Source organism: Prionailurus viverrinus, chromosome A2, assembly GCF_022837055.1.
Source record: "Prionailurus viverrinus isolate Anna chromosome A2, UM_Priviv_1.0, whole genome shotgun sequence".
NCBI lineage: Eukaryota > Metazoa > Chordata > Mammalia > Carnivora > Felidae > Prionailurus > Prionailurus viverrinus.
In genome coordinates this window covers 108,697,002-108,719,924 of record NC_062562.1, presented here as the reverse complement: position 1 = coordinate 108,719,924, position 22,923 = coordinate 108,697,002, and the positions used below count along the sequence as shown (strand labels likewise).

At 33.6% G+C, this 22,923-nt stretch overlaps 1 protein-coding gene across 7 annotated transcripts in view; it reads left to right on the top strand.

Moving 5' to 3' along the window:
- The window catches only part of AGMO (alkylglycerol monooxygenase), a 400,045-nt gene that overhangs the window by 209,079 nt on the left and 168,043 nt on the right, over positions 1-22,923 (top strand). For all 7 annotated transcript variants that reach the window (XM_047851087.1, XM_047851089.1, XM_047851083.1 and 4 more), the window contains 3 exons: positions 3,191-3,325; positions 5,258-5,374; positions 14,754-14,836. In XM_047851087.1, the coding sequence (XP_047707043.1) occupies positions 3,191-3,325; positions 5,258-5,374; positions 14,754-14,836 (335 nt within the window). The remainder of the gene's footprint in view (positions 1-3,190; positions 3,326-5,257; positions 5,375-14,753; positions 14,837-22,923) is intronic.

Here is a 22,923-nt window from a genome sequence, read left to right as displayed (position 1 = left end):
TTATAGCTAAAATAAAGATCAGTTGTTGAAAGGTGAAAGTACCTCACACTATCCTGAAAAGAAATTTTCTTTTTAACCATAAAAGAAGCTAGAAGTAACTCTGACACTCAAGCAAAATCTTGAATTAACTTGGGCAAAATGTGTTTGAAAACAACTCATTTTAAGAACTTTTAAATATACCTACTACAGAGAATTTTTTTTCAAAAATAGCCCTTCAAGCAAACATATTCTTTCTCAGAATAGACCTGAAATATATTCATGGATTCAGAAGGAACAGTAGTAAATGCATTATAAAGGCTGATACCACAGTAAGAAAAATATTTGCTTCAAGTCCGCATGACTCTGGTTAGAAATTCAACATGAGGCCTTTGCCCTATTCTACTTGGACCTAAATGTCAGGAGCTATTACGAGTTGGTTAGGTCTGCACATTACCTCACCTGCTAAGACTTGTAGCCCCAGACCAGTTTTCTGTTAGACATGTGGTATTGGTTGTTCACTGATCTCAATGGCTGGCACTAGAGAAATGAGGAATGTCTGTGAAGCTCTGATCCGTCAGCAACAGAGCACCACAAACACTCCTGGGGTTAGGGACTAGCAAATGAGAAAAAGATAAGAATGCTTGAGAAGCTGAAGAGGTCAGGCAGTGACAGCTCTGTACATAGCACCGGGATTATAGCATTTGGGAAGGGCGGTAATTACAGGTTCCCGTCAGGTCTGCTCTCTGATCCTATTTCTTAAAAGTTTTTAAGGAAGTTAAAATAACAAAATAAATGGACATTTCTTGAGCTTTTACTATGTACAGGGTATTGCTAGCAGCTCAGCATGCATATTTAATGAAACTCTTACTTAAACCTTATGACATAGAGATACTTTTTAATCCTCGTTTTTTAGTGGGTGAGGCTGAATTTCCCAGGATTTAAATAATTCAACCAGCCATACACAGCTTGTCAGATTCAGACATAACCAAGGAGTGTTGCAGGCCAAGCCCAAGACTTGCTTAACTCAATTTAACTTTTACACTGTACTGCCTCTTCATAGAAAAGGCCGTCACAAATTGCCTCCACTTTTCAAATGAATGGTGTTTTTATCAAGTGAGAAAAGCTGATCATTCATTTTCTTCCTTCTCAACTGTAGGCCAGCTCTGTCTCTTTGTCTTTCCCTCTCTCTGTGTTGGGCATTCCTAAAGTTATATCCCTCAGGAGAATATTAGCAAATATTTCAGAGTACTTTCTTAATAAACTTTATAGAATTGAAATTAATTTAAAAGTAATACATTGAGAACTACCTTTTCACTTGGTATAGTCTTATCTCTGTAATAAGGACATTAAAAGCTTGGTCTTTGTCCTCTGGAAAGGAGCCTTTGAAACTTTATGTGCATATGAATCATGCAAGAATCTTACTAAATTTAGCCCAGATTCTGTTCACTGGCTCTGAGGTGTGTCCAAGATTCTGTATATCTAACAAGCTCCCAGGAGCTGCAGAACCTGTTGTTTCCTTCTGATCCTTAAGTAGCAAGGATATGGGAGCGTACACTCCTGATGAGGGCAAGGGGATCATCGCTGAGACAGATGAGAGGCTGAAAACCGCACAACACTAGCAGCACAAGGAGTTAGATGACAGGATTTGGGGGAAACAAAAATCAGATGATTAGACTTTTTATGAGCTGATGTTGAATCTGTGTCAGGTTCAGTTCCCCAGGCCTCTGTCCTCATGTAAAAATTTCCTTATCACAACTGTGTACAAGACATAGGCTTCTAGACTCTCACTTACATTGTCAAAAATGTCATATTGGCAACGTTGAGTGAATTAGGAGTTCTTGAACCTACAAAAACATATACTTACTTTCACTGGTATTCCTTTATATTCCGCTAAATTTCTCACCTTTCCCTCAGACGTGTCAAAAGCAACAGAGGATGACCTCCACTAGGTGGAGAGGGGTTTGTCCCCCCTGTATATTGGGTATAGGACATTCACTTTGCTCTCATTTGGAGTCCAGGACTTTAAGGGCATTGGAATGCAAATAAGTGGGAAAATTGGAATGCAAATAAGTGGGAAAGTACTCCTTATTTTAAAAAGTCACCGTGTATTTCTCATGGCTATGTCTACAACGAGACCAATGAAATGTTGTCAGTTTTCAAAATAACAGATCAGATAAGTATATTAATATATGTTATAATTCCTAAGCACAGTAAGTTTTGTATTATTATTATTATTATTATTATTATTAAGCCCCAGTGTAAATTTCTATCTGGAATTTCTATTCACTTTAAAATCTGCCCCACTAAACCCTACATTGTTCATTAATTGCTTCAGATTACTTATTGTAATGTTTCAAGCAATTTTAAAACCAGTTTTATAATCCTAGCAGTTTAAATTTTTTAACAGACAGTGAAAATGCCAATGAGACCACAAATTCCCATAGAGCCAAAACTTCTTTGTACATTAATTTTTTACTTCACTTCTAATAGAACTCATTTCTAGCGTCTGTAGCTGATGTACAACCTCTAGGACTATTTTTAACCTATGATGCATTATTATCACATGGATGGAATATATGTCTAATTACCCTAATTTCTAATATTTACTGAGTACTTCTCATGCGTGAGCATACTTTTAAGTACTGCACATGTCAAATGTGTTATTTAAAGAATGTGGAATCCTGCTAAAAGATGCAGAAATGGCTTTGAATATGTTTCCTTAAATATGATTGTCTATAACTCAATACAGCAAATAAAGGGCTATTTTTAATATTTGTGTGTTTCTGTGTTCAACTTTAATATCCATTTAGCAAGACTCTAGAAAGAATATCATTAGATGCGGATGTAGAGTTCACAAGAGCTGGTTAATTCCATTGGAAGCAAAGCTGTTAACTCATTTTTTTTCTATTGTGCTGTTTTCTGAATAATTGTCCTCTTCTTTAACTTCAAAATTATAATTTTGTGGCACTTCAGAAATATTGACAAGAACACACTTAAAGGACACAGAATGAATAGAATGAATTACAATTTGGAATGCCACTGCACATTAATCTACATTAACCACATTACACATAACCTGTATATTACAGAAAAAAATATACAAATGTCATTGAACAGTAAATAAAGAAAATAAAATGTATGATTAGTTGTACTTAATATTTTTGTTATGAGTTTTTCTTTTTTTAAATAAGCTCTATTTTTGTTCTTCTAGTGCCACCATTTAGTTTACATATGGACTACATTCTGGGCCACACCTGGATTCTTCAATAAGTTTTCTGTCCTATTTAAAGGACCAGGATGGAGTCCAGGTAAACCAAGACTTGGACTAAGTGAAGAAATCCCAGAGGTAAATAGAGTTCATGCTGGTGATGGTAAAGATTAGTATCATATCGTCAGGTCGACAGCCAGCCTGTATGTATGTTGACTTCATGAAGATCTGAAAAAAAAGATGTTCCCTTCAGCAGATACAGCCCTGTGGTGCATAACTTACTGAGTAGGTACCACCTAGCGGCAGATAAGAGGAGGGCCTTCTCCCAGGATGACACTGCCTCTTACTGGGGAGACTGGTTCGGAGGCAGAGCAGCAGAGGCTAGGTTTCAGATCCACTCAAACCTACAGCAAAGAAGCTTTATGTAGTGCAAAAACTACACAAACATATGTTACTGGGTCACAGAATCCTAAAACATTAGAGATGGAGCCTTAAAGATGCTTCAGTCTAGCTTTCATTTTGTTCATGAAAGAATGAAAAGATGGTCAACACCGCTAATCATCAGGGAAATGCAAATCAAAACCACAATGAGATATCACCTTACTCTTGTTAGAGTGGCTAAAATCAAAAAGACAAGAAATAACAAGTCCTGGTGAAGATGTGGAGAAAAAGAATCCCCGTATCCTGTTGGTGGGAATTTAAATTGGCACAGCCAATGAATGAAGGGGAGTAGGAGGTACAGACTTACAGTTATGGGATGAATAAGTCACAGGAATAAAAGTCACAGCATAAAGAATATAGTCAATGATATTGTAATAACAGTATACCAGGATAGATGGTAGCTATACTTGTAGCAAACATAGCATAATGTATGAATTTGTCACAACACTAAGTTGTATACCTGAAACTAATGTCACATTGTGTGTCAACTATACTGAAATTAAAAAAATAAATAAATAAAGTTTCTAGAATGGAAGGTCAAAAGCCACACCAAGATGATGTGGTTATTAGATTAGATCATAACCTTATTCATTCTGAGGTACAGCAGTAGCATTAAATTCAGAAATCACATTAAAACCCAAAAATAAGTGAGGTGGAGATTTCAAACCCTGGAAACCAAATGAAAAATTCAATTTCAATCTGGAATTCTTATAGAGATGAAAAAAAGGATTTTCTTTTCAACCTTTCAGGATATATATTGTGGTTCCTTATTAAAATAACTGTCATTAATAGTAACCTGAAAGCAACAGAAAGGGTAAGCTATTGTTGGTTTCAAAGATAATTGTAAGTATAAAATTAGCCAATATTATATGGAAATAATATCTTTTTTTATTTTAATATTGTTATTTTAAAACTCTTGATCCAAATGAGGATGTTTTTTCATCCAGTTATGGAAGCTGCTTTGCTGAAATTTCCCAGATATTTTTAGTTATGTTCAAAATCAGTTATGTAACAATGAGCTAATCTGATATAGATGAAAATGATTTGCTTTATTTCAGCTCTAAAAAGTTTAGTTTGCTGTGATCCATTTATTATTTTTTCTATTTTTCAATAGATAATCCAAAGTGAATACTCTGAAGTCATATTTATGCCTAAATTTGCATTATGAAAGTAGAGTTGTGGTATTTTTTGGAAACTCCATAATTTAGGAAAGTTGTTTCCAATAATGTAATATTTCCCTTTCAGGCATGATTATCTCCACTACTAAAAATCACCTTCCATTTTTTTCTTTTTCTTTACTTTCATCTACAATCCTCGACATGTTTCTGTATTCATATTTTTATGTTCATTTTAGTTGTATTTGTCATCAGTACATGTTGCTGAATCAATTCTTATACCAGTTTGTTATAAAGTAGACTAAATCATAATCATGATGCTTCTGAAATGAAAAACAAGTTTCTGAACTTTTATGTTTTTCTATAAAAATGAAAAAGAATGTGAGTGATTTTGGGAAAAAAAAAAGTAGCAAAGCTTTTCCTTTCTTTTACACATCTCCTCTTTACTTGGTGTGAATGTCAATGAGTAGAATAAGCCAGGGAGCAAAATAAAGCTTCTTTCTTGTCTTCCTAGGTCACCGGGAAAGAAGTTCCCTTTTCATCATCGGTGTCTCATCTATTGAGGATATATGCAGTTGTACAGTTTGCTTTGATGCTAGCATTTTATGAAGAGACCTTCGCAGATAAAGCTGTAAGTAAAATTTTGTGAGAAAATTATCTGTCACTTTATCTGAAAATGAAAATTAACTCCCCATTTTATAGTTGTGCTCTATTCTTTTCTGTAATTTCTGCTTTAATGTTGGCACTATCTCCTGTTTAAACAGGTAAATTATTTTTTTTCTAGACTATCAAGTATAAATTAGTTATACCCAAAATGTTCTTGTGTAGACTGTCTATCAAATTATATGCTATTGATATTGACTCGGCTTTGGGGAGGCAGAATAAAAAGTCTTCCTTGAGAATTTTTAACCACAAACCAACTCTCATTCAGATATGGGTCTGGGATTTATACTAACCATCAATTTATAAACCTAAACTAAGAATTTAATTTAAAGTGTCCTCAGATTAGGTCTCATGTGTCTAAAAGACCCATGTTCAAAGCATGCTTGGGGCAATCCCCTTAAACCCAAGTGTCAGAGTATTCCCACAGATAAAGTTCCAATGATTATGAACTCAGTTAAAAAGCACAGGAACATTCTGGGAGAAAGCAAGCCATCATGACAAAGCATTAGCAGAAACAACAAACAACAGACCCAAACTCTCAAAAACAACAGATGTTAGAAATTGAAGGAGAATATAAATTTAGTAAATTTAGTATGTTTGAAGATACAGAAGATGAAATTAAAAAGAAATTAAAATTATGAAAATCTAAAAAGCAAGACTATCAAAATGATAAGGCACATTTAATAATCACATTAAATTTCTAGAACACAAAGATGTGATAACAGATATGAGAAAGTCAATGATCTATTTAAGAATTTAAAGCCAGATCAAGAGAAAATTAGTGTATTAATAGAGTCATCCGTTATTTAAAAAAAAACATTATATAGTGATAAAAGACAATGAGATAAAAATAAAACATGACAAGTTATCTTCATACATAAAGAATAGTGTGGAAAAGTCCAAAAAAGATGCAAAAATCCAGAAAGAAATTTAAATGAATACAAATTGGATCAGTAGACCATGAATTCAAGAAAAATAAATTACTTTTTTTCAAAGAACAAATTTGTGCTATTTACAGATATCAGTTTTTAAAATGCTATATGTAATAGAAATTATCAAATAATATATGTGGAAAAAATGGGTACACTAGAGGGTTATTTTTAATAATTTAATATCAAACCCTACGGAATCATTCTTAATAATTACATACCATTTTATTATTCCTAGTCTAGTAATGCCACTGGAACAATTACAAATACTCCATACTTCTTCTACCAGTGAATTACAAGAAAGAAGTCTACTTGAAGTAGGTTATTGAGTGTGTTAGGTGGGACTCACTTCTTGTATGTGACAGATGCTCAACCCAGGGTAAATTTATTAACTCCTATAACTGAAGAGTTCGGACTATTTCTTCTTCAGGCAGTGCTGATGCAATGAGTCAAATAATGTTACCAGGAGCTTTCTCATTTTTCTTTGTAGCTGTGCTTTTCTCAGTGCAGATTCTCCTATAGACTCAGCCTTCATGGTGACAAGATGGCTACCAGCAGCTCTAGCTTTAAATGCCACCAAACAAAGAACTGCAGAAATTAAGGACACAAGTTGGAGTCTGATGTTATGGTTTGGTTCATCTGGTTGTCCCTGAACCAGTCAGTGTTATCATTCCATTAATGGGAGAACAGGGTCTACTCCACAGGATCCTCATGGTCAGTGAAGAAGAAAGAATGGCTTGAAAGAAAATTTACTAGATGATAGTATATAGGAAAAAGGAAATAAAATTGAGTAGACAAAAGTAACAAATGTTAGATATCTATAAATCCTTCTCACTGATAAATATAAATATATGATTTAATATTTTTTTCAAAAAAATGTGCTTTAAACACTTATAAAATACATGATAATATATAAACTTTCTTGCAGGATACCTTCACTTAAATTGTCTATGGCATGAGTGTCTTTTAGATATCTGCTGCTCTGAGAAACAGAATATCCAATTAAATATGTCTTAAATATAACTGGAAATTTAGAGGCAAGTGTTCCTGGGATTTGTTAGTTCACCAGTTCAGACATGCAGAGCTTCCAAAAAGTCTTCTCTATAATTCTCTTGACTTTCATCATCATAAGATAATTACAGAAACTTCAGGCATCCTGTATTCACAGGCAGCAAGTTCACTTCTTCTAGAACATCTTGTAAATTTCATTTTATTGAGGAAGGAGGAAAAAAAGCCCCAGAATATTTCCCAGGAAATATTCTTTCATGTCTCATTATTCAAGACTAATTCACATGTCCACACTGAACCAATAACTAATACCAGCTCATGAATTAACCATGAATGAATTATACCAAGCATAATTTATTCCCTGGGGATAAAGAGCTCACTTTCCCCTTGAGCACATTACTTCCTTATACCTACACAAAATCAGCATAGTATTAGAACAGAAGAAATGGCAGATATTTTCTGGCTGAGCAACCAATAGTGTGTGTCTGGGTATTCTGCTAATAAAATAGATTTACCGAAAGTAATTATAGCCATTACTAGATTATATATTAAGGAAGGCCCATTTTACCTTTCATCATTATTGAAAGAATTTACTAATTGGTATTATTCATATATGTTTGTGTTTTTTTGCATTTAAAATTAATAACCAAACATTGTTACAAGTAGTGACAATAGATAAGTTCATATGTACTCTCTGTCCAAAAACAATGACTTTTAAAAACCTACAGGAAAATATTTAATAGACTTTACTGATTATAACAAAAAACAATAAATTCTAGTTTCCATTTTGTTATCTTAGTTTTTTTACCTAATTACTGAAATATGTATGTATTCATAGAGTTTTCCATGGTTGAATGAAACCAGAAGAAAAGCTACATCATCCACATCTAAATATCTAACTCTTGATGTATGTATCACTGTCGAGCATAGTTTGTGTTAATCGAACTTTTTTAGTTGCACTAAACAAAATCCCAAAATAAATTATACCAATTCATAGAAACACAATAAGGAATTTACCCATTTTGAGGGCATATGAGTGGCTCAGTCGGTTAAGGTCTGACTTCGCCTCAGGTCATGATCTTGAGGTTCTTGGGTTCAGGCTCTGTGCTGTCAGCTCGGAGCCTGGAGCCTGCTTCAGAATTTGTGTCTCCCTCTCTCTCTCTGTCCCTCCCTCACTTGCACTCTATCTCTCTCTCTGTCTCTCAAAAATAAGTAAACATTGAAAACAATTAAAAAATAAATTTATCCATTTTGATTTTTAAATAGAAACTCTTAAATTCACCAAGAGATTTCAGGGTATATGCATGAGTGAGTACTTCCTGGGCAGAAATGAGGCTAGCCCCGGTGTATATTAAAAGATTCAACTTATAGCAAGGCATCACAAGATTTTTCTGCTGCCATAAAAAACAGAAACTCGTATAGATATATTGACAAAGAGAAATGCCAAGTGTTGAAATCCTTTTCAGACTGAAATTAGAGTTGGAAATAGCTTCATTCCTGACACAAATTAATTTTGAAAGGTGTATTTGCTTGTTTCCCACACATGTTTTTCTTTGCTAAAAACATGCTGTGCAACTAGGAAAAAAAGGTTGCTTATTTGCAAGATTCTATAGTGCCATTCTCGTCTCAGGGATGTTTAAAAGCATATGAAGACATTAACATCCAACAGCAATATTTTTTTTCCAGATTCACTGTAGCCAATAATCACATAGAAAAGTTGTGGCTGACTTGTAATTGGGGGCCCTGCTGTGGTCCCACAGCCTTTTCTGTTTATGCATATACCAGAGTAGATAAATACTTACTTGTTTTATGTGTGCAAGTTCTGTATAAATAACTTTGGGAGTCAAAAAAGCAATTTGATGGCCACCACAAAGGTGTAAAAGGCACATTCCTTTCTTGCTGAAACTTGAAATGCATACATTTAAATATATAGTGTTTAGTTTAGTGATATGACCCACAGACTTCTCTGTTGATTTTGGTTTAGTAATGCTTGGGAAATCAATTCCTTAGCTGCCAGGGTCCAGTTCATGGGGTGATATCATGAATACACGTTTGAAATGAAAATATGGACACACTAGCATGTTTCCAAAGTAAAACTGTAAAAGCAATGCTATCCTTTCAATAATAGACACACTCAAAAGAATTTGAATATTTAACAGTCTTATAATAGAATGTGTAATAAAGTTACTGCATATAGGTTTTAACAGATTATTTGATGATATATTTCAAGTTAATGAGGCATCTGAGAATATCCAATATAAATTTGGAAACAGATTTTTACAGTTTTGAATTCCCCTGTATGCTGTATTCTGTAAAATATTATGGGGACTACAGTTTTGTAACTAAAGTTTTCATGTTGACATATTTTAAGAGACTCTTTGAATAAAGTCGATATATTTAATTGTACTCTTGTATTACAGTGTCACTTGCACAAATTAGATCTAGCTTAGGTCTTACATGAAATCTCTCAGGTCAGTATCCAGTGTCTAATTTCTTCTTCCAGTGCAGTCCACTGAGATTTAATTTAATTTCCTAAAGTTTTTAGGTGGTAACTGAAGTAATGTGAAAAAAAGAAATGTGAGCCAAAATGAGCATCAGTTATAACTGAAAGCTATGAAATAATGTAATATGTGTGTATTAAAGGAAGGATATTTTAAAAAACTACCTGTCTGATGAACATAAGCTTCAGGAACTTAGAAAAGTGCTCATTGTGAGTTCCAATGAAAAATATAATTTTTGTACACTAAATTGTATTATAATTAAGTGAGAAATCACACATTAAAAACATAATTTACATTAAATAGTGAAATATTAACTATGAAATTGAACATATCTTCATATTATTAGTATTGTCCCAAAATTTGATCACTATCAGGTAGCTCCTTTAATACTAATAATAAATCCAATTATAAGCTTCTTATAATTTGAATTAAGATCCTAGTTTTATTTATGAAAAATGTATAAAAATTAGACATTTTAACTCAACTTTGGAAACTCAAAGTCTAAATACACAGTTCTGAGGAGTCATATTTTCTTAATAAAAGAAATCCTCATGAAAAGAAAATTTGTCTTTCTGAGACTGTCCTTTAACATTTCCTGTTTTTTTTGTGTTTTGGGGAATAACTGAAAGAAATATAGCTTATATTTCCATTTATTTCTTAGTGAAAAAAATAATAAGAGTTTTCTATCACAAGTATAGCGAAAGTTGGTGTACAGATTTCAGTGAGATCTTGAAGCAAACACTGATAATTTAGAGTAGTTTCAATGATCCCCCAAATAGTTTTACTCAACAACTAAGAAAGATATCGTGTCAAAATAGATCTTTTCCAGCAACTGTTGTGTAACCTTTCATTCTGAGGTTGCTCACCCTGGGATTAATGATTAACTGATACTCAGTCAAGACCCTTCTGTCTTCTCTACCCAGTGCCCAGTGAGGTTATCCAGCCTGGCCATGAACTATTGCCAGTCCTTAGTAAGCTCTAATATTACAAGCCCTACTAATCCTTCTCTCACCTCCATGGTTTTCTCCCATGCATGGTCTGGTATACTGGACTCGACTGGCACTTTCCGTGGATTTCTACAGCTTCTGGAAGGTGGAGCCCACAGTCACAGATTGGGTGAGGCAGACTAGCAGCTGTGCCAGCAAACCCAGTCTGCTGCCTTCACATCACAAGTCACAAAGGTTTAAGTATTAGGTGATTCTGACCTCATTATAACAACGTTTGTGAAGAGAAGCATTTTGAATCAAAATAATTACTTTAGTGGTTCTTCTCAGACACCTTTTAGACAAACTCCTAAAAGCGTACTACCTTGTTAGAATCCCCAAATCCAGACATCTTCATTTTGAAGTCCTTTGAAAAAAAAATCATAGAAAATATTATCAAAGCATTTTTGACGAAACAACAAAGCTTTAAAAAAGAATTTGTTTACATAGAGGCATAGGAGTATTTTATGACAGCGTATGGAGCTGATACCTCCCTCTGTGAGATTTGTCAGGTGGGTAAGTATGAAAGGTAGTTATGTTGACCAACAGTGTTTTTCCATGTAATGTTAACAGGGTGATATCCCCAGTCAAGAAGCAAAAAGCTTTCTTCTTTATATTAGTGAGCAGAGGAAGGATTCCCACAACTCATTGATTATGCAGTTTGCATCAAACATGTAATTCTACTAGAATTTCTATGTAATAATGCTGCTTCTGAGGTGTTTTTTTGTTTTTGTTTTGTTTTGTTTTTTCCTTAAAAGTAAGTTGCACAGAAGTAGAGTTTTTCAGGCATACAAATTTGTACAGTGATTGCTGCACCAGGAAACTTCAATGGAAATAAGGGCAACTGAACTGCTGATTTGAAAGATAACTTTTAAAAAGGAAAAATAATTCCTTGCTTGATAAAACTTTCATAGTTATGGTCTTCTTCGTATGTTTTTGTGTTTGTGTGTGTGATAAAAACTTATAATGCATTCAAAGGTTAATTTAGAATAATTCCATCTTAGCATTTTAGGACAGCAATATTTTACATAAAAGATTTACCAGTAGTGGAATGTATGAAATGAGATTTAACCCAATGAAAAATAAAGTTTTATTTGTTATAAAAAACTAACAGTCTTTAAGTCATATTGTTTAAAACACAGGAGTCTAAATGTTTATGGTCAAAGCCTATCCATCCTATTTTATGTGTTTGTTTGTTTTTTTCCCTTTTTGCTCTAGTATAGCTGGCCTATGATGATATAATCAGGGATTAAAGCAGTATGTTTTCTAGGGTAGAGATTTTGTCCATCTTGATCACTTTCTTAAACTCATACCTACTATGATGGCTAGCACACGCTCAATAAACATTTATGAAATGAATATGTAGAAATTAGATATAACTAATTGATTATATGCCTTAATTAGCTTATCAAATGATGCTCTATGGAAAACCTTAGAAGTTAAATAAAGAAGTGGACTCTTGTCTTTAGGACAATTCTGTTCTTTAAGGAATGAAATAAATATTAAAGGATTTAATATTTAACATATTTAACACTTTGAAACACTTAATATATGATATTAAATTATTGATATTAATTTATGAAATACCAAATTTTAACTCATTTAATATAATTTAATTTTAATAAACTAAAACACTGATAGGAAATTATATATTTAATGCTATAAAGTGTTAAAGTATTGACTAAACCAATTGATAATTTAAGAAATTATTAATATCAAAGGCATGGACATTAAAACAAAAATATAATAAAATATTCATTCATTTGGTCAGTCATTCAAGAAAAATATTTGAGTACTGACTATGTGCCAGGAAATGTTCTAGATGCTTGAGATATAACAGTGAATAACAAAACATAACCTCTAATGGAGCTTACATTCTAGTGGGCTGGGACAGACAACAAAAACAAAAGAATGGACAGACCTACAATTGTATAGAAATGATAAGTGTATAAATGAATAATTGTACAAAAGTGTTGTATGGAGAACAATATAACGAATAAGGTTATAGATGATTATGAAAAAGTGCTATTTTATATATGACAGACAAGGATGTCGATTTGAATAGTACCTCAGTGAAATGAAGGAATGAATTCTAAGGATCCCTGGGGGAAGTTGTTCCAATAGAAGCAACAGTAAATAAAACAGACTTGAGTGGGAAGGATGCTTGCCATGTTGAAAGAAGAACAAAATTTGTGATATGAAAGGCGGAGAGATTACTAGGGGGCAATATGGTAAGGGGATATGTTATATATGGGCCAGAGTAAGGACTTCTGAGTTTTATTCTAAGAAGAAATTGAAGCTCTTGGAGTATTTAGAACATATCCCTTAAACAGCCATTAATCTACTTAAACAGACCTAGTTACTGCTACCACCCTGAAAATAATTTTCTGGCACTTTTGCTGCATTGTCCCAAAGCAGTCATTGCTGAATTCCACATATCCAAATAGCACTCTATAGCTCTCCACTAAAACATTCTGGTGTCCACTGAGCTTTCCCTCTTATATCTGATACCTACCTAGTCCCCATACTCCAAAACAAATCGATATTTTTTATTCATATTTTTGATTACTCATCAATACTCGTCTAGAAAACTATTTCTTTGGAAGCTTTTAAATCCCTTTAAATTCCAGGTACCATCCAAGCATACGATACTGAATAGAGAGGTGTTATAAGTTGGCTGTGAGGTCAGGCTTGATGTATAAGGCAGTGTGGAGAGGGGGTATTGGACGTGAACAGTGTTTGTGATTGATGGCTTTTGCTTACTGTTTAAAACTGTGGACAGATGCAGTTTTTGTAGGTATATATATTAGTTAATAAATGAGTTGAAATTACCTCTAGGTATTTCATGAAAAAGCAGAGAAAGAGTGTTTGCATGTTTTGATAACTCTATTAGCCACTTTGCTGTGTCACACTTCTGGTGTTCTCATTAAGATGCAACATAAACACCATCAGTGAGTAGGGGAATCATTCAAGGGGTGTGCATCCAACTTCTTGCTTTTACAGATCCACTCTCACATGAAAACAGTATTCATCTGACCCTAAATATTAGCTCTTCAACCTCTCTGCCCCTGACTGTTTAGGTTTGTGCTCATATTTATTCCACCATTGTCATACTTTGAGGTCAGGGAAAGGTATTTTGAATTTCAGAGGTGTTATTTATTTCTATGTGACGATGGAAAAGTTACCTTATTCATATATGAAGCAGATATAATGATACCTTATCTGTAAGGTTGTTGGGACTAAAGAAAAGAATTGAAATATATGAAACATATAACATAGAAGCTATAAAATAGTAGATGCTCAATAAACATTATTAAATTTTGACATGTAAACAAAATGCATAATTCATTTATAATTATGATTAAAATGTTTTATTACAATAATTGAAAATATAACCCTTGGCATGTACATAGGAAATCTGTAGATTTCATCAAATATGAATATATATTTGTGCAATATGTTTTATTTATGTGTTGGCACGCATAAACATGTTCTGCTTTAAATATTTTCTGTATTAAAAACAGTGTTGGGTTTGAAGCCACAAAGAATTTGTGATAATAAAAATAACTATTGGACTGTGCTATTTATTCATAAAAATGTAAGTGATTTCTCCATATGTGGGGCACAGGTGTTTCAAAGAATTATGACAGTCATAACTTTAAAGGAGAATTTTTAGAAAGAATATTTTAAACAAAATAGTTCTGTGGAAGTGTCCACTTGATTCTCCCAAGTGTTCAGCAAGATAATTAAATGACATTAAGGAAACCAAAATGTCTGCTGCATAATTAGCCTTTTTGAAAAATGCCAGTGACAAATGGTGTAATATAAAATAAAATCTGAGGCTGGTTTTCTTGACAGCTTTTAGTTCTAATGTTCTTTTTGAGAACTCTCCTAAAGAATCTTTGGTCTCTGTATTTGCTTGACAGGCACTATCACAAGTTACCCTCCTTCTGAGGGTTTGCTTCATTATTCTGACATTGACCTCCATTGGATTTCTTCTGGATCAAAGGTAAGAAGTGAGATTCTTTCCTTTTGTGTAGTTTATAATGTTGTCTTAAAAATATATGTGAAACTTCAATAGTCATCAAACATTTGTTATTAAAAAATAAAGTTGAAACTATAATTTCACAGTATGTTGTTAAACAGTGTAGTTTATCCAATTTTTAAAATCAAGAATGCATTTACAATCTAAGCCTTTTAAATGAGATTTAGGTTGTTTAAGGTTATAAGGAAAACTTATAAGTGTAATGAGTAATTTGGCAAAACATAGACCATAATTCTGAGTAATTAATAAAATATGAAACATATTGGGTACTTTTCCTTTGCCATTGAACAGTTCACATATATGCCAGAATGTGTGTGCTATGTACTTAAAGTGTATGTCCTTTCCCTCACACAGCATATTTAAAGAATCTTGCTTTAAATACTACCCTAGTGAGAAAATGCATTCACTTGCACAATTTTAAAATGCATTTATGGGGGCGCCTGGGTGGCGCAGTCGGTTAAGCGTCCGACTTCAGCCAGGTCACGATCTCGCGGTCCGGGAGTTCAAGCCCCGCGTCGGGCTCTGGGCTGATGGCTCAGAGCCTGGAGCCTGTTTCCGACTCTGTGTCTCCCTCTCTCTCTGCCCCTCCCCCGTTCATGCTCTGTCTCTCTCTGTCCCCAAAATAAATAAAGGTTGAAAAAAAAAATTTTAAATGCATTTACGGTAGGAAGTATGTAGAAAAATACCTATTCATTATTACTTAGTATTTATCAAATATTAATATTAATACTAATACCTATATTTATGCACTTAATATGTGCCATGGAATATGTTATTAATTCTTACAACAACGCCCTGAGATAAGAATTACTATAAAGCCCATTTTACAGGCTAAAAAAGTCAGACAGACAGATAGTAAGAGATAGAACACAGTAGAAACCCAAACAATGTGACTCCCAAATTCACGTATTCTACAGTTTACATATACTGTAACTTGGTGAAAAACTGCAAAACAAAACAAAACAAAACAAAAAACTCAGTCATTCTTGAGATCTTATCTTTGTTGTAGTGTAATTGTTTAAGTAGGTAACCAATACCATTACTTTCAGGAAATTGTAAAAATAAAAGTCCAGGAAACACATGCTTAATTTATATTAAATATTATGTTACTTTCCCAAGGAATGCTTAATTGGTGTTCTGGAATAACAGCAGATTCTGGAGTTTTATCAGTCACCAAATCATCAAGATCAAAATGAACATACTGGTTAATGGGATGGTTTAGAACATGCACCTATAAACACTTGTGTTTATAATTTATTTTGGGGGGCTCTCTATCCCTACTTTTCTAGACTAGAAGTAAAGTACCTACAGAGCCATGAACTAATAAAATGGAAAAATAGGTCACAGTTCCCTCTGAAATAATTAACCCAGATCCGAAGAATCAGGATCTCACATTTTAAAGATTATAATTCTATTGGTTGCATATACTTATGAGAGGTAGCAATAAGCTAATACCAATAGTATAGTTTTTTGTTTTGATTTGTTTTAGAGAGAGTATGCGTTGGGGAGAGGGACACAGGGAGAGAGAGAGAATCTTAAGCAGGATCCACACTCAGTCTGGAGCCTGATATGGGGCTTGATCCCATGACCCTGGGATCATGACCTGTGCTGAAACCAAGAGTCAGACACTTAACCAGCTGAGCCACACAGGCACTCCAAGAAAAGAGACTTTAAATCAAGACTGTAACAGGAAACAAAGAAGGGCAGCATATAGTAATAAAGGAGACAATAAAGAGGACAATTGAACAATAAGATGTAACAAATGTAAATATTTATGGACCCAACAGGAGAACATTCAAATACATAAAACAAGGGTGCCTGGGTGGTTCATTTGTTTAAGCATCTGACTTTTGACTTTGGCTCAGTCATGATCTCACAGTTCATGGGGTTGAGCCCCGCATTGGATCCTGTGCAGACAATGCAGAGCCTGCTTGGGATTCTTTCTCTTTCCCTCTCTCTCTCCCCTCCTCCACTCATGCTCTCTCTCTCTCTCTCTCTCTCTCAAAATAAATAAGCTTTTTAAAAAAATACAAAAAATAGTTAATAAAGGAACTAGTTGCTAATAATACAATAATAGTAGGGGATGTTAATACCCCATTTACATCAATAGATCATATAAATGGAAAATCAACCAGGAAACAATGGCTTTGAATGACACACTGAAACAGATAGATTTTACAAATGTATTCAGAACATTCCATCTTAAAAGAACAGAATACACATTCTTTTCAAGTGCACATGGAGCACTTTCCAGAATAGATCATATATTAGGCTACAAAATAAGCAACAATAAATTGAAAAAAATTGAAGTCATACTATGTACCCATTCTGATCACAATGGTATGGAACTAGAAGTCAACCACAATAAAAAATCTGCAAAAAACACAAATACATGGAGGTGAAATAATATGCTATAAACAATGAATAGGTAAAGAAATAAAAGAAGAAATCAAAAAGTGCATAGATGGCACAAAAACAGACACTAAGATCATTGGAACAGAATAGAGAACGCAGAAATGGACCCACAAATGTATGGCCAACTAATCTTTGACAAAGAAGGAATGAATATCCAATGGAATAAAGACAGGAACTGGAAACAATCCAGTTGAAGACATGGGCAAAAGACATGAATAGACACTTCTCCAAAGAAATCCAGATGGCCAACTGACACATGAAAAAATGCTCTACATCACTCATCATCAGGGAAATACAAATCAAAACCACAATGAGATACCACCTCACACATGTCAGAATGGCTAACATTAACAACTCAGGCAAAAGCAGGTGTTGGCGAGGATGCTGAGAAAGAGAATCTCTATTGCATTGCTGGTGGGAATGTAAGCTGGTGCAGCCACTGTGGAAAACACTATGGAGGTTCCTCAAAAAATTAAAAATAGAATTACCCTATGACCCAGCAATTGCACTGCTAGGTATTTATCCAAGGGATACAGGTATGCTGTTTCAAAGAGACACATGCACCCCAGTGTTTATAGCAGCACTATCAACAATAGCCAAAGTATGGAAAGAGCCCAAGTGTCCATCGATGGATGAATAGATAAAGAAGATGGGATTTATATATATATATATATATATATATACATATACACACACACACACACATATACACACGATGGAGTATTACTCGGCAATCAAAAAGAATGAAATCTTGCCTTTTGCAACTACGTGGATGGAACGAGAGGTATTGTGCTAAGCAAAATTAGTCAGAGAAAGATAAATATCATATGACTTCACTCATATGAGGACTTTAAGACACAGAACAGATTAACATAAGGGAAGGGAAGCAAAAATAACATAAAAACAGGTAGGGGGACATAACATAAGAGACTTTTAAATAGGGAGAACAAACAGAGGGTTACTGGAAGGGTTGGGGGGGGATGGGCTAAATGGGTAAGGGGCATTAAGGAATCTACTCCTGAAATCATTGTTGCACTATATGCTAACTAACTTGGATGTAAATTTAAAAAAATAAAATTAAAAAATTAAAAAAAATAAATAACAAAGGAATGAAAAAAGTGAATGGAAAGAAGTAAATATCAAAACACAATGGTTCAAAACCTTTGGGATGCAGCAAAAGTAGTTCTTAGAGGGAAATTACAGCAATACAGGTTTACCTAAGGAAGCAAGAAAAATCTTAACTAAACAACTTAACCTTGTACCTGAAGGAGTTAGGAAAACAACTATAAACAAACCTAAAACCAGCAGAAGGAAGAAAATAATAAAGATTAGGGCTAAAATAAATGATACAGAAACTTAAAATCAGTAGAACAGATCATTGAAGCCAGGTGCTGGTTCTTTGAAAAAGCAATAAAATTGATAAACCTCTAGCCAGATTTATCAAGAAAAAAGAAAGGACTCAAATAAAATCACAAATGGGAGAGGAGAAATAAAACCAATACCACAGAAATACAAACAATTATGAAAGAATATTATGAAAAAGTATATGCCAACAAATTGACCAACCAAAAGGAAGTAAATAAATTCCTAGAAACATATAACTTCCTGAAACTGAATGAGGAAGAAATAGAAAATTTGAACAAACTAATAACCAGCAAAGAAATCAAATCAATAATAAAAAAATTCCAACAAACAAAAGTTCAGGGCTAAGCTTCCCAGGGAATTCTATCAATCATTTAAAGAACTAATCCCTATTCTTTTCAAACTATTCCAAAAAAAAAAAAAAAAAAGGAGGAGGAAGGAAAGCTTCCAATTCATTCAATGAGGCCAGTAGTATTTTGATACCACAACCAGATAAAGACTCCACCAAAAAAGAGAACTACAGGCCAATATCTCTGGTGAATAAAGATTCAAAAATATTCAAGAAAATACTGGAAACAGAATCCAACAATACATTAAAATAATGTTCACCACGATGAACTGAGATTTATTCCTGGATTGCAACGGTGGTTTAGTATTCACAAATCAATCAACATGACATATCATCTCAGTAAGAGAAAGGATAAGAACCATATGATCATTTCAATAAATTCAGAAAAAACATTTGACAAAGTACAGCATCCATTCATGATAAAAACCCTCACAGGTGCCTGGGTGGCTCAAGTTGGTTAAGTGTCTGACTCTTGGTTTCAGCTCAGAGCATGATCTCATGGTTCATGCTGACAGTGCAGAGCTTGCTTTGGATTCTCTCTCTCTCCCTCTCTCTTTGTCCTTCCTGCATACGTTCTCTCTCTCTCTCAAAATAAAGAAATAGACTTTAAAAAAAGTGTCATAAAGTGATAAAAATAGAGGGAACATACCTCAACATCATTAAGGCAACCTACAAAACACCTGCAGCTCATATAATCTTCAATGGGGAAAAACTAGGAGCTTTCCTTCTAAGGTCGGGAACAAGACAAGGATGTTCACTCTCACCACTTGTATTCAATATAGTACTGGAAGTCCATAGCAATCAGACACAAAAAGGTATAAAATGCACCCACATTAGTAACGAAGAAGTAAAACTTTCAGTATTTGCAGATGACCTAATACTCCATATAGAAAACCTGAAAGACTCCAACAAAAAAACTGCTAGAACTGATAAATTCAGTAAAGTCACAGAATACAAAATCTATGTATAGAAATCTGTTGCATTTTTATACACCAATAATGAAGCAGCAGAGAGAGAAATTAAGAAAACATTCCCGTTTATAATTACAGCAACAATAATAAGGTACCTAGTAATAAACCTAATCGAAGAGGTGACACAGACCTGTATTCTGAAAACTGCATGCTGATGAAATAAATTGAAGATGACATAAAGAAATGGAAAGATATTTTAGGTTCATGCTTTGGAAGAACAAATATTATTAAAATGTCTATATTACCTAAAGCAATCTACACATTCATTGCAATCCCTATAAAAATACCAGTAACTCTTTTTTTATAGAACTAGAACAAACAATTCTAAAATTTATATGGAACCACAAAAGGCCTTGAGTAACCAAAGCAATTTTGAAAAACAAAGCTAGAGGCATCACAGTTCTGGACTTCAAGTTATATTACAAAGCTGTAGTGATCAAAGCAGTATGGTACTGGCACAAAAATAGACGCATAGATCAATAGAACAGAATAGGAAACCCAAAAATAAACCTATAATTATATGGTCAATTGATCTTCAACAAAGCAGGAAAGAATATTCATTGGGAAAAACTCATCTCTTCTATAGATGGTGTTGGAAAAACTGGTCAGCCGCATGCAAAAAAATGAAACATACACCATACACCAAATAAATTCAAAATGGATCAAAGCAATCTATCAATTGATGAATGGGTAAAGAATATATGATATATATTACATATATGTAATGACATATATATGTAATAATACATATTCCATATGATGATATATTATATATAATGATATATTTTATATGCATATAATGGAATATTATTTAGCCACAAAAAAGAGTGAAGTCTTACTATTTGCAATGACATGGATGGAGCTAGAGAATATAATGCCAAGAGAAATAAGTCAGTCAGAGAAAGACAAATACCATATTATTTCACTCATATGTGGAATTTAAGAAACAAAACAAATGAGCAAAGGGAAAAAAAAAAGGAGGGAGAGAGACAAACAAAGAAACAGACTCTTAACTATAGAGAACAAACTGATGGTTTCCTGAGAGGAGTGGAAAGTGGGGATGGGTGAAATAGGTGATGTGGGTTAAAGAGTGCACTTGTGTTGAGCACTGGGTGATGTATGGAAGTGTTGAATCACTCTATGGTACCCATGAAACTAATATAACACTGCATGTTAACTAACTGAAATTAAAATAAAAACTTAAAAAATGAGTAAAATATCTCTATAGAACATTGTCAAACTATTGAAATATTATGAAAAATAATTAAACTAAATAAATGGAGAGATAACTATATTCAAAGATTGGAATGCTCGGTATTATAAACATTACAATTCTCACCAAATTGACTTACATATTTAATACAGTTGGAATTAAAATTGTAAAAAGGCTTTTTCTGGAATTGGGTAGGCATTTCTAAGACATACGTATATGGGAATGAAAAGGACCTGTAATAGTCAACACAGTCTTGAGATTTAACAAAATGGCAATAGTTGCACTACTGGCTATCAAGATTTATTATAAAGCTACAGTAATTAGACATACTTTATTGGCACAAAGATTAAAACAGAGAACCTAGGAAATATCTATATACATATACATACATACTTGATTTGTGACAAAGGTGTCCCTGCAGAGCTATGGGAAAAGGCTGTCTTTTCAATAAATGGTCTTGGAAACATTGGATTTCCACATAGGAATAAGAAAAATAAACTTGACAAATATTTCACACCATAAAAAGTTAATCCTGGGGCCAGGGGATTGTAGATTTACAAGTGAATGGAAAACCAATATTCCAGAAAATAGCAGAGTAATGTATCTCTATAACCTTAAAGTAGGTAAAAATGTTAAATGGTACACACAAATCCCTATTCCTAAAGATAAAATTGATTACTTAGACTATAATAACATTAAGAAAGTCAGTTCTTCAATAATTAACCCTCATTAAGATAGTAAAAAATAAAATCTTCAAATCAGAGACGCTGTTTGCAAATTTTATGAGTAGAAAACACCTTTTATCCCACATGACTATCATTAAAAGTATTGACAATCCCTACTGATGAAGGGCTCACACACTGAGGGGAGAGTTTATATTGTGATAACTAACTTGAAATACTGAAGATTTTACTAAATTTCAACATATAAACAATTTTACCTGGAAGTCTAAAGGCACGGAAAAGAATGTTCAGACATTTTTCATAATAATCAAGTGTAGCCGACAGTCCTGATGTCCTTTACAAGGCAGATCGATGCATGGATATCAGTATATTCACACAATGAACAGTATACAAGAGTGAAAAGCATGACTTGCTGCTACATGCAACGTCAAAGATGCATCTCATTAACACTAAGTGAAAGATGCTAGATACACACAGTGCATACAATACAATCCCATTTATTAAAAGTAAAAAGAAACACCTATACAGGAATTTTTAAACATTTATGCTAATGTGGTAAAAATATAAATTTAAAACAGAGCAAAGAGAATATGATTATCATAAAAGGGTACTGATTCTTTCTGAGATAGAGGGAAGGTAGAAGTATTGAGGAGGTAAGAGTTCTCTTTGGGGGTGCTGATATTGAGTGGTAGTTACAAGGTTCTTGATTTGTTAAAAATTATCAAATTGCACATTTCTGTTTTATATATTTCTTTATATGTAGATTTCTTCTCACAATATAAAAGATTAAAAAGCAAAGAATAGAATATAATTAATAGAAATTAATTGTGTTTTACAATAGAAATTTTATAGACTACCTTGGTGGCTCAGTCTGTTGAACATCCAACTCTTGATTTCAGTCAGGTCATGATCTCATGGTTGTGGGACCAGCCCCGAGTCAGGATCTGCACTGGCAGTGCAGAGCCTGCTTGGGATTCTCTCTCTCTTTCTCTCTATTCCTCCCCTGCTTGTACCTTCTCTCTTTCTTTCTCAAAGTAAATAAATGAAGCTTAAAAAAG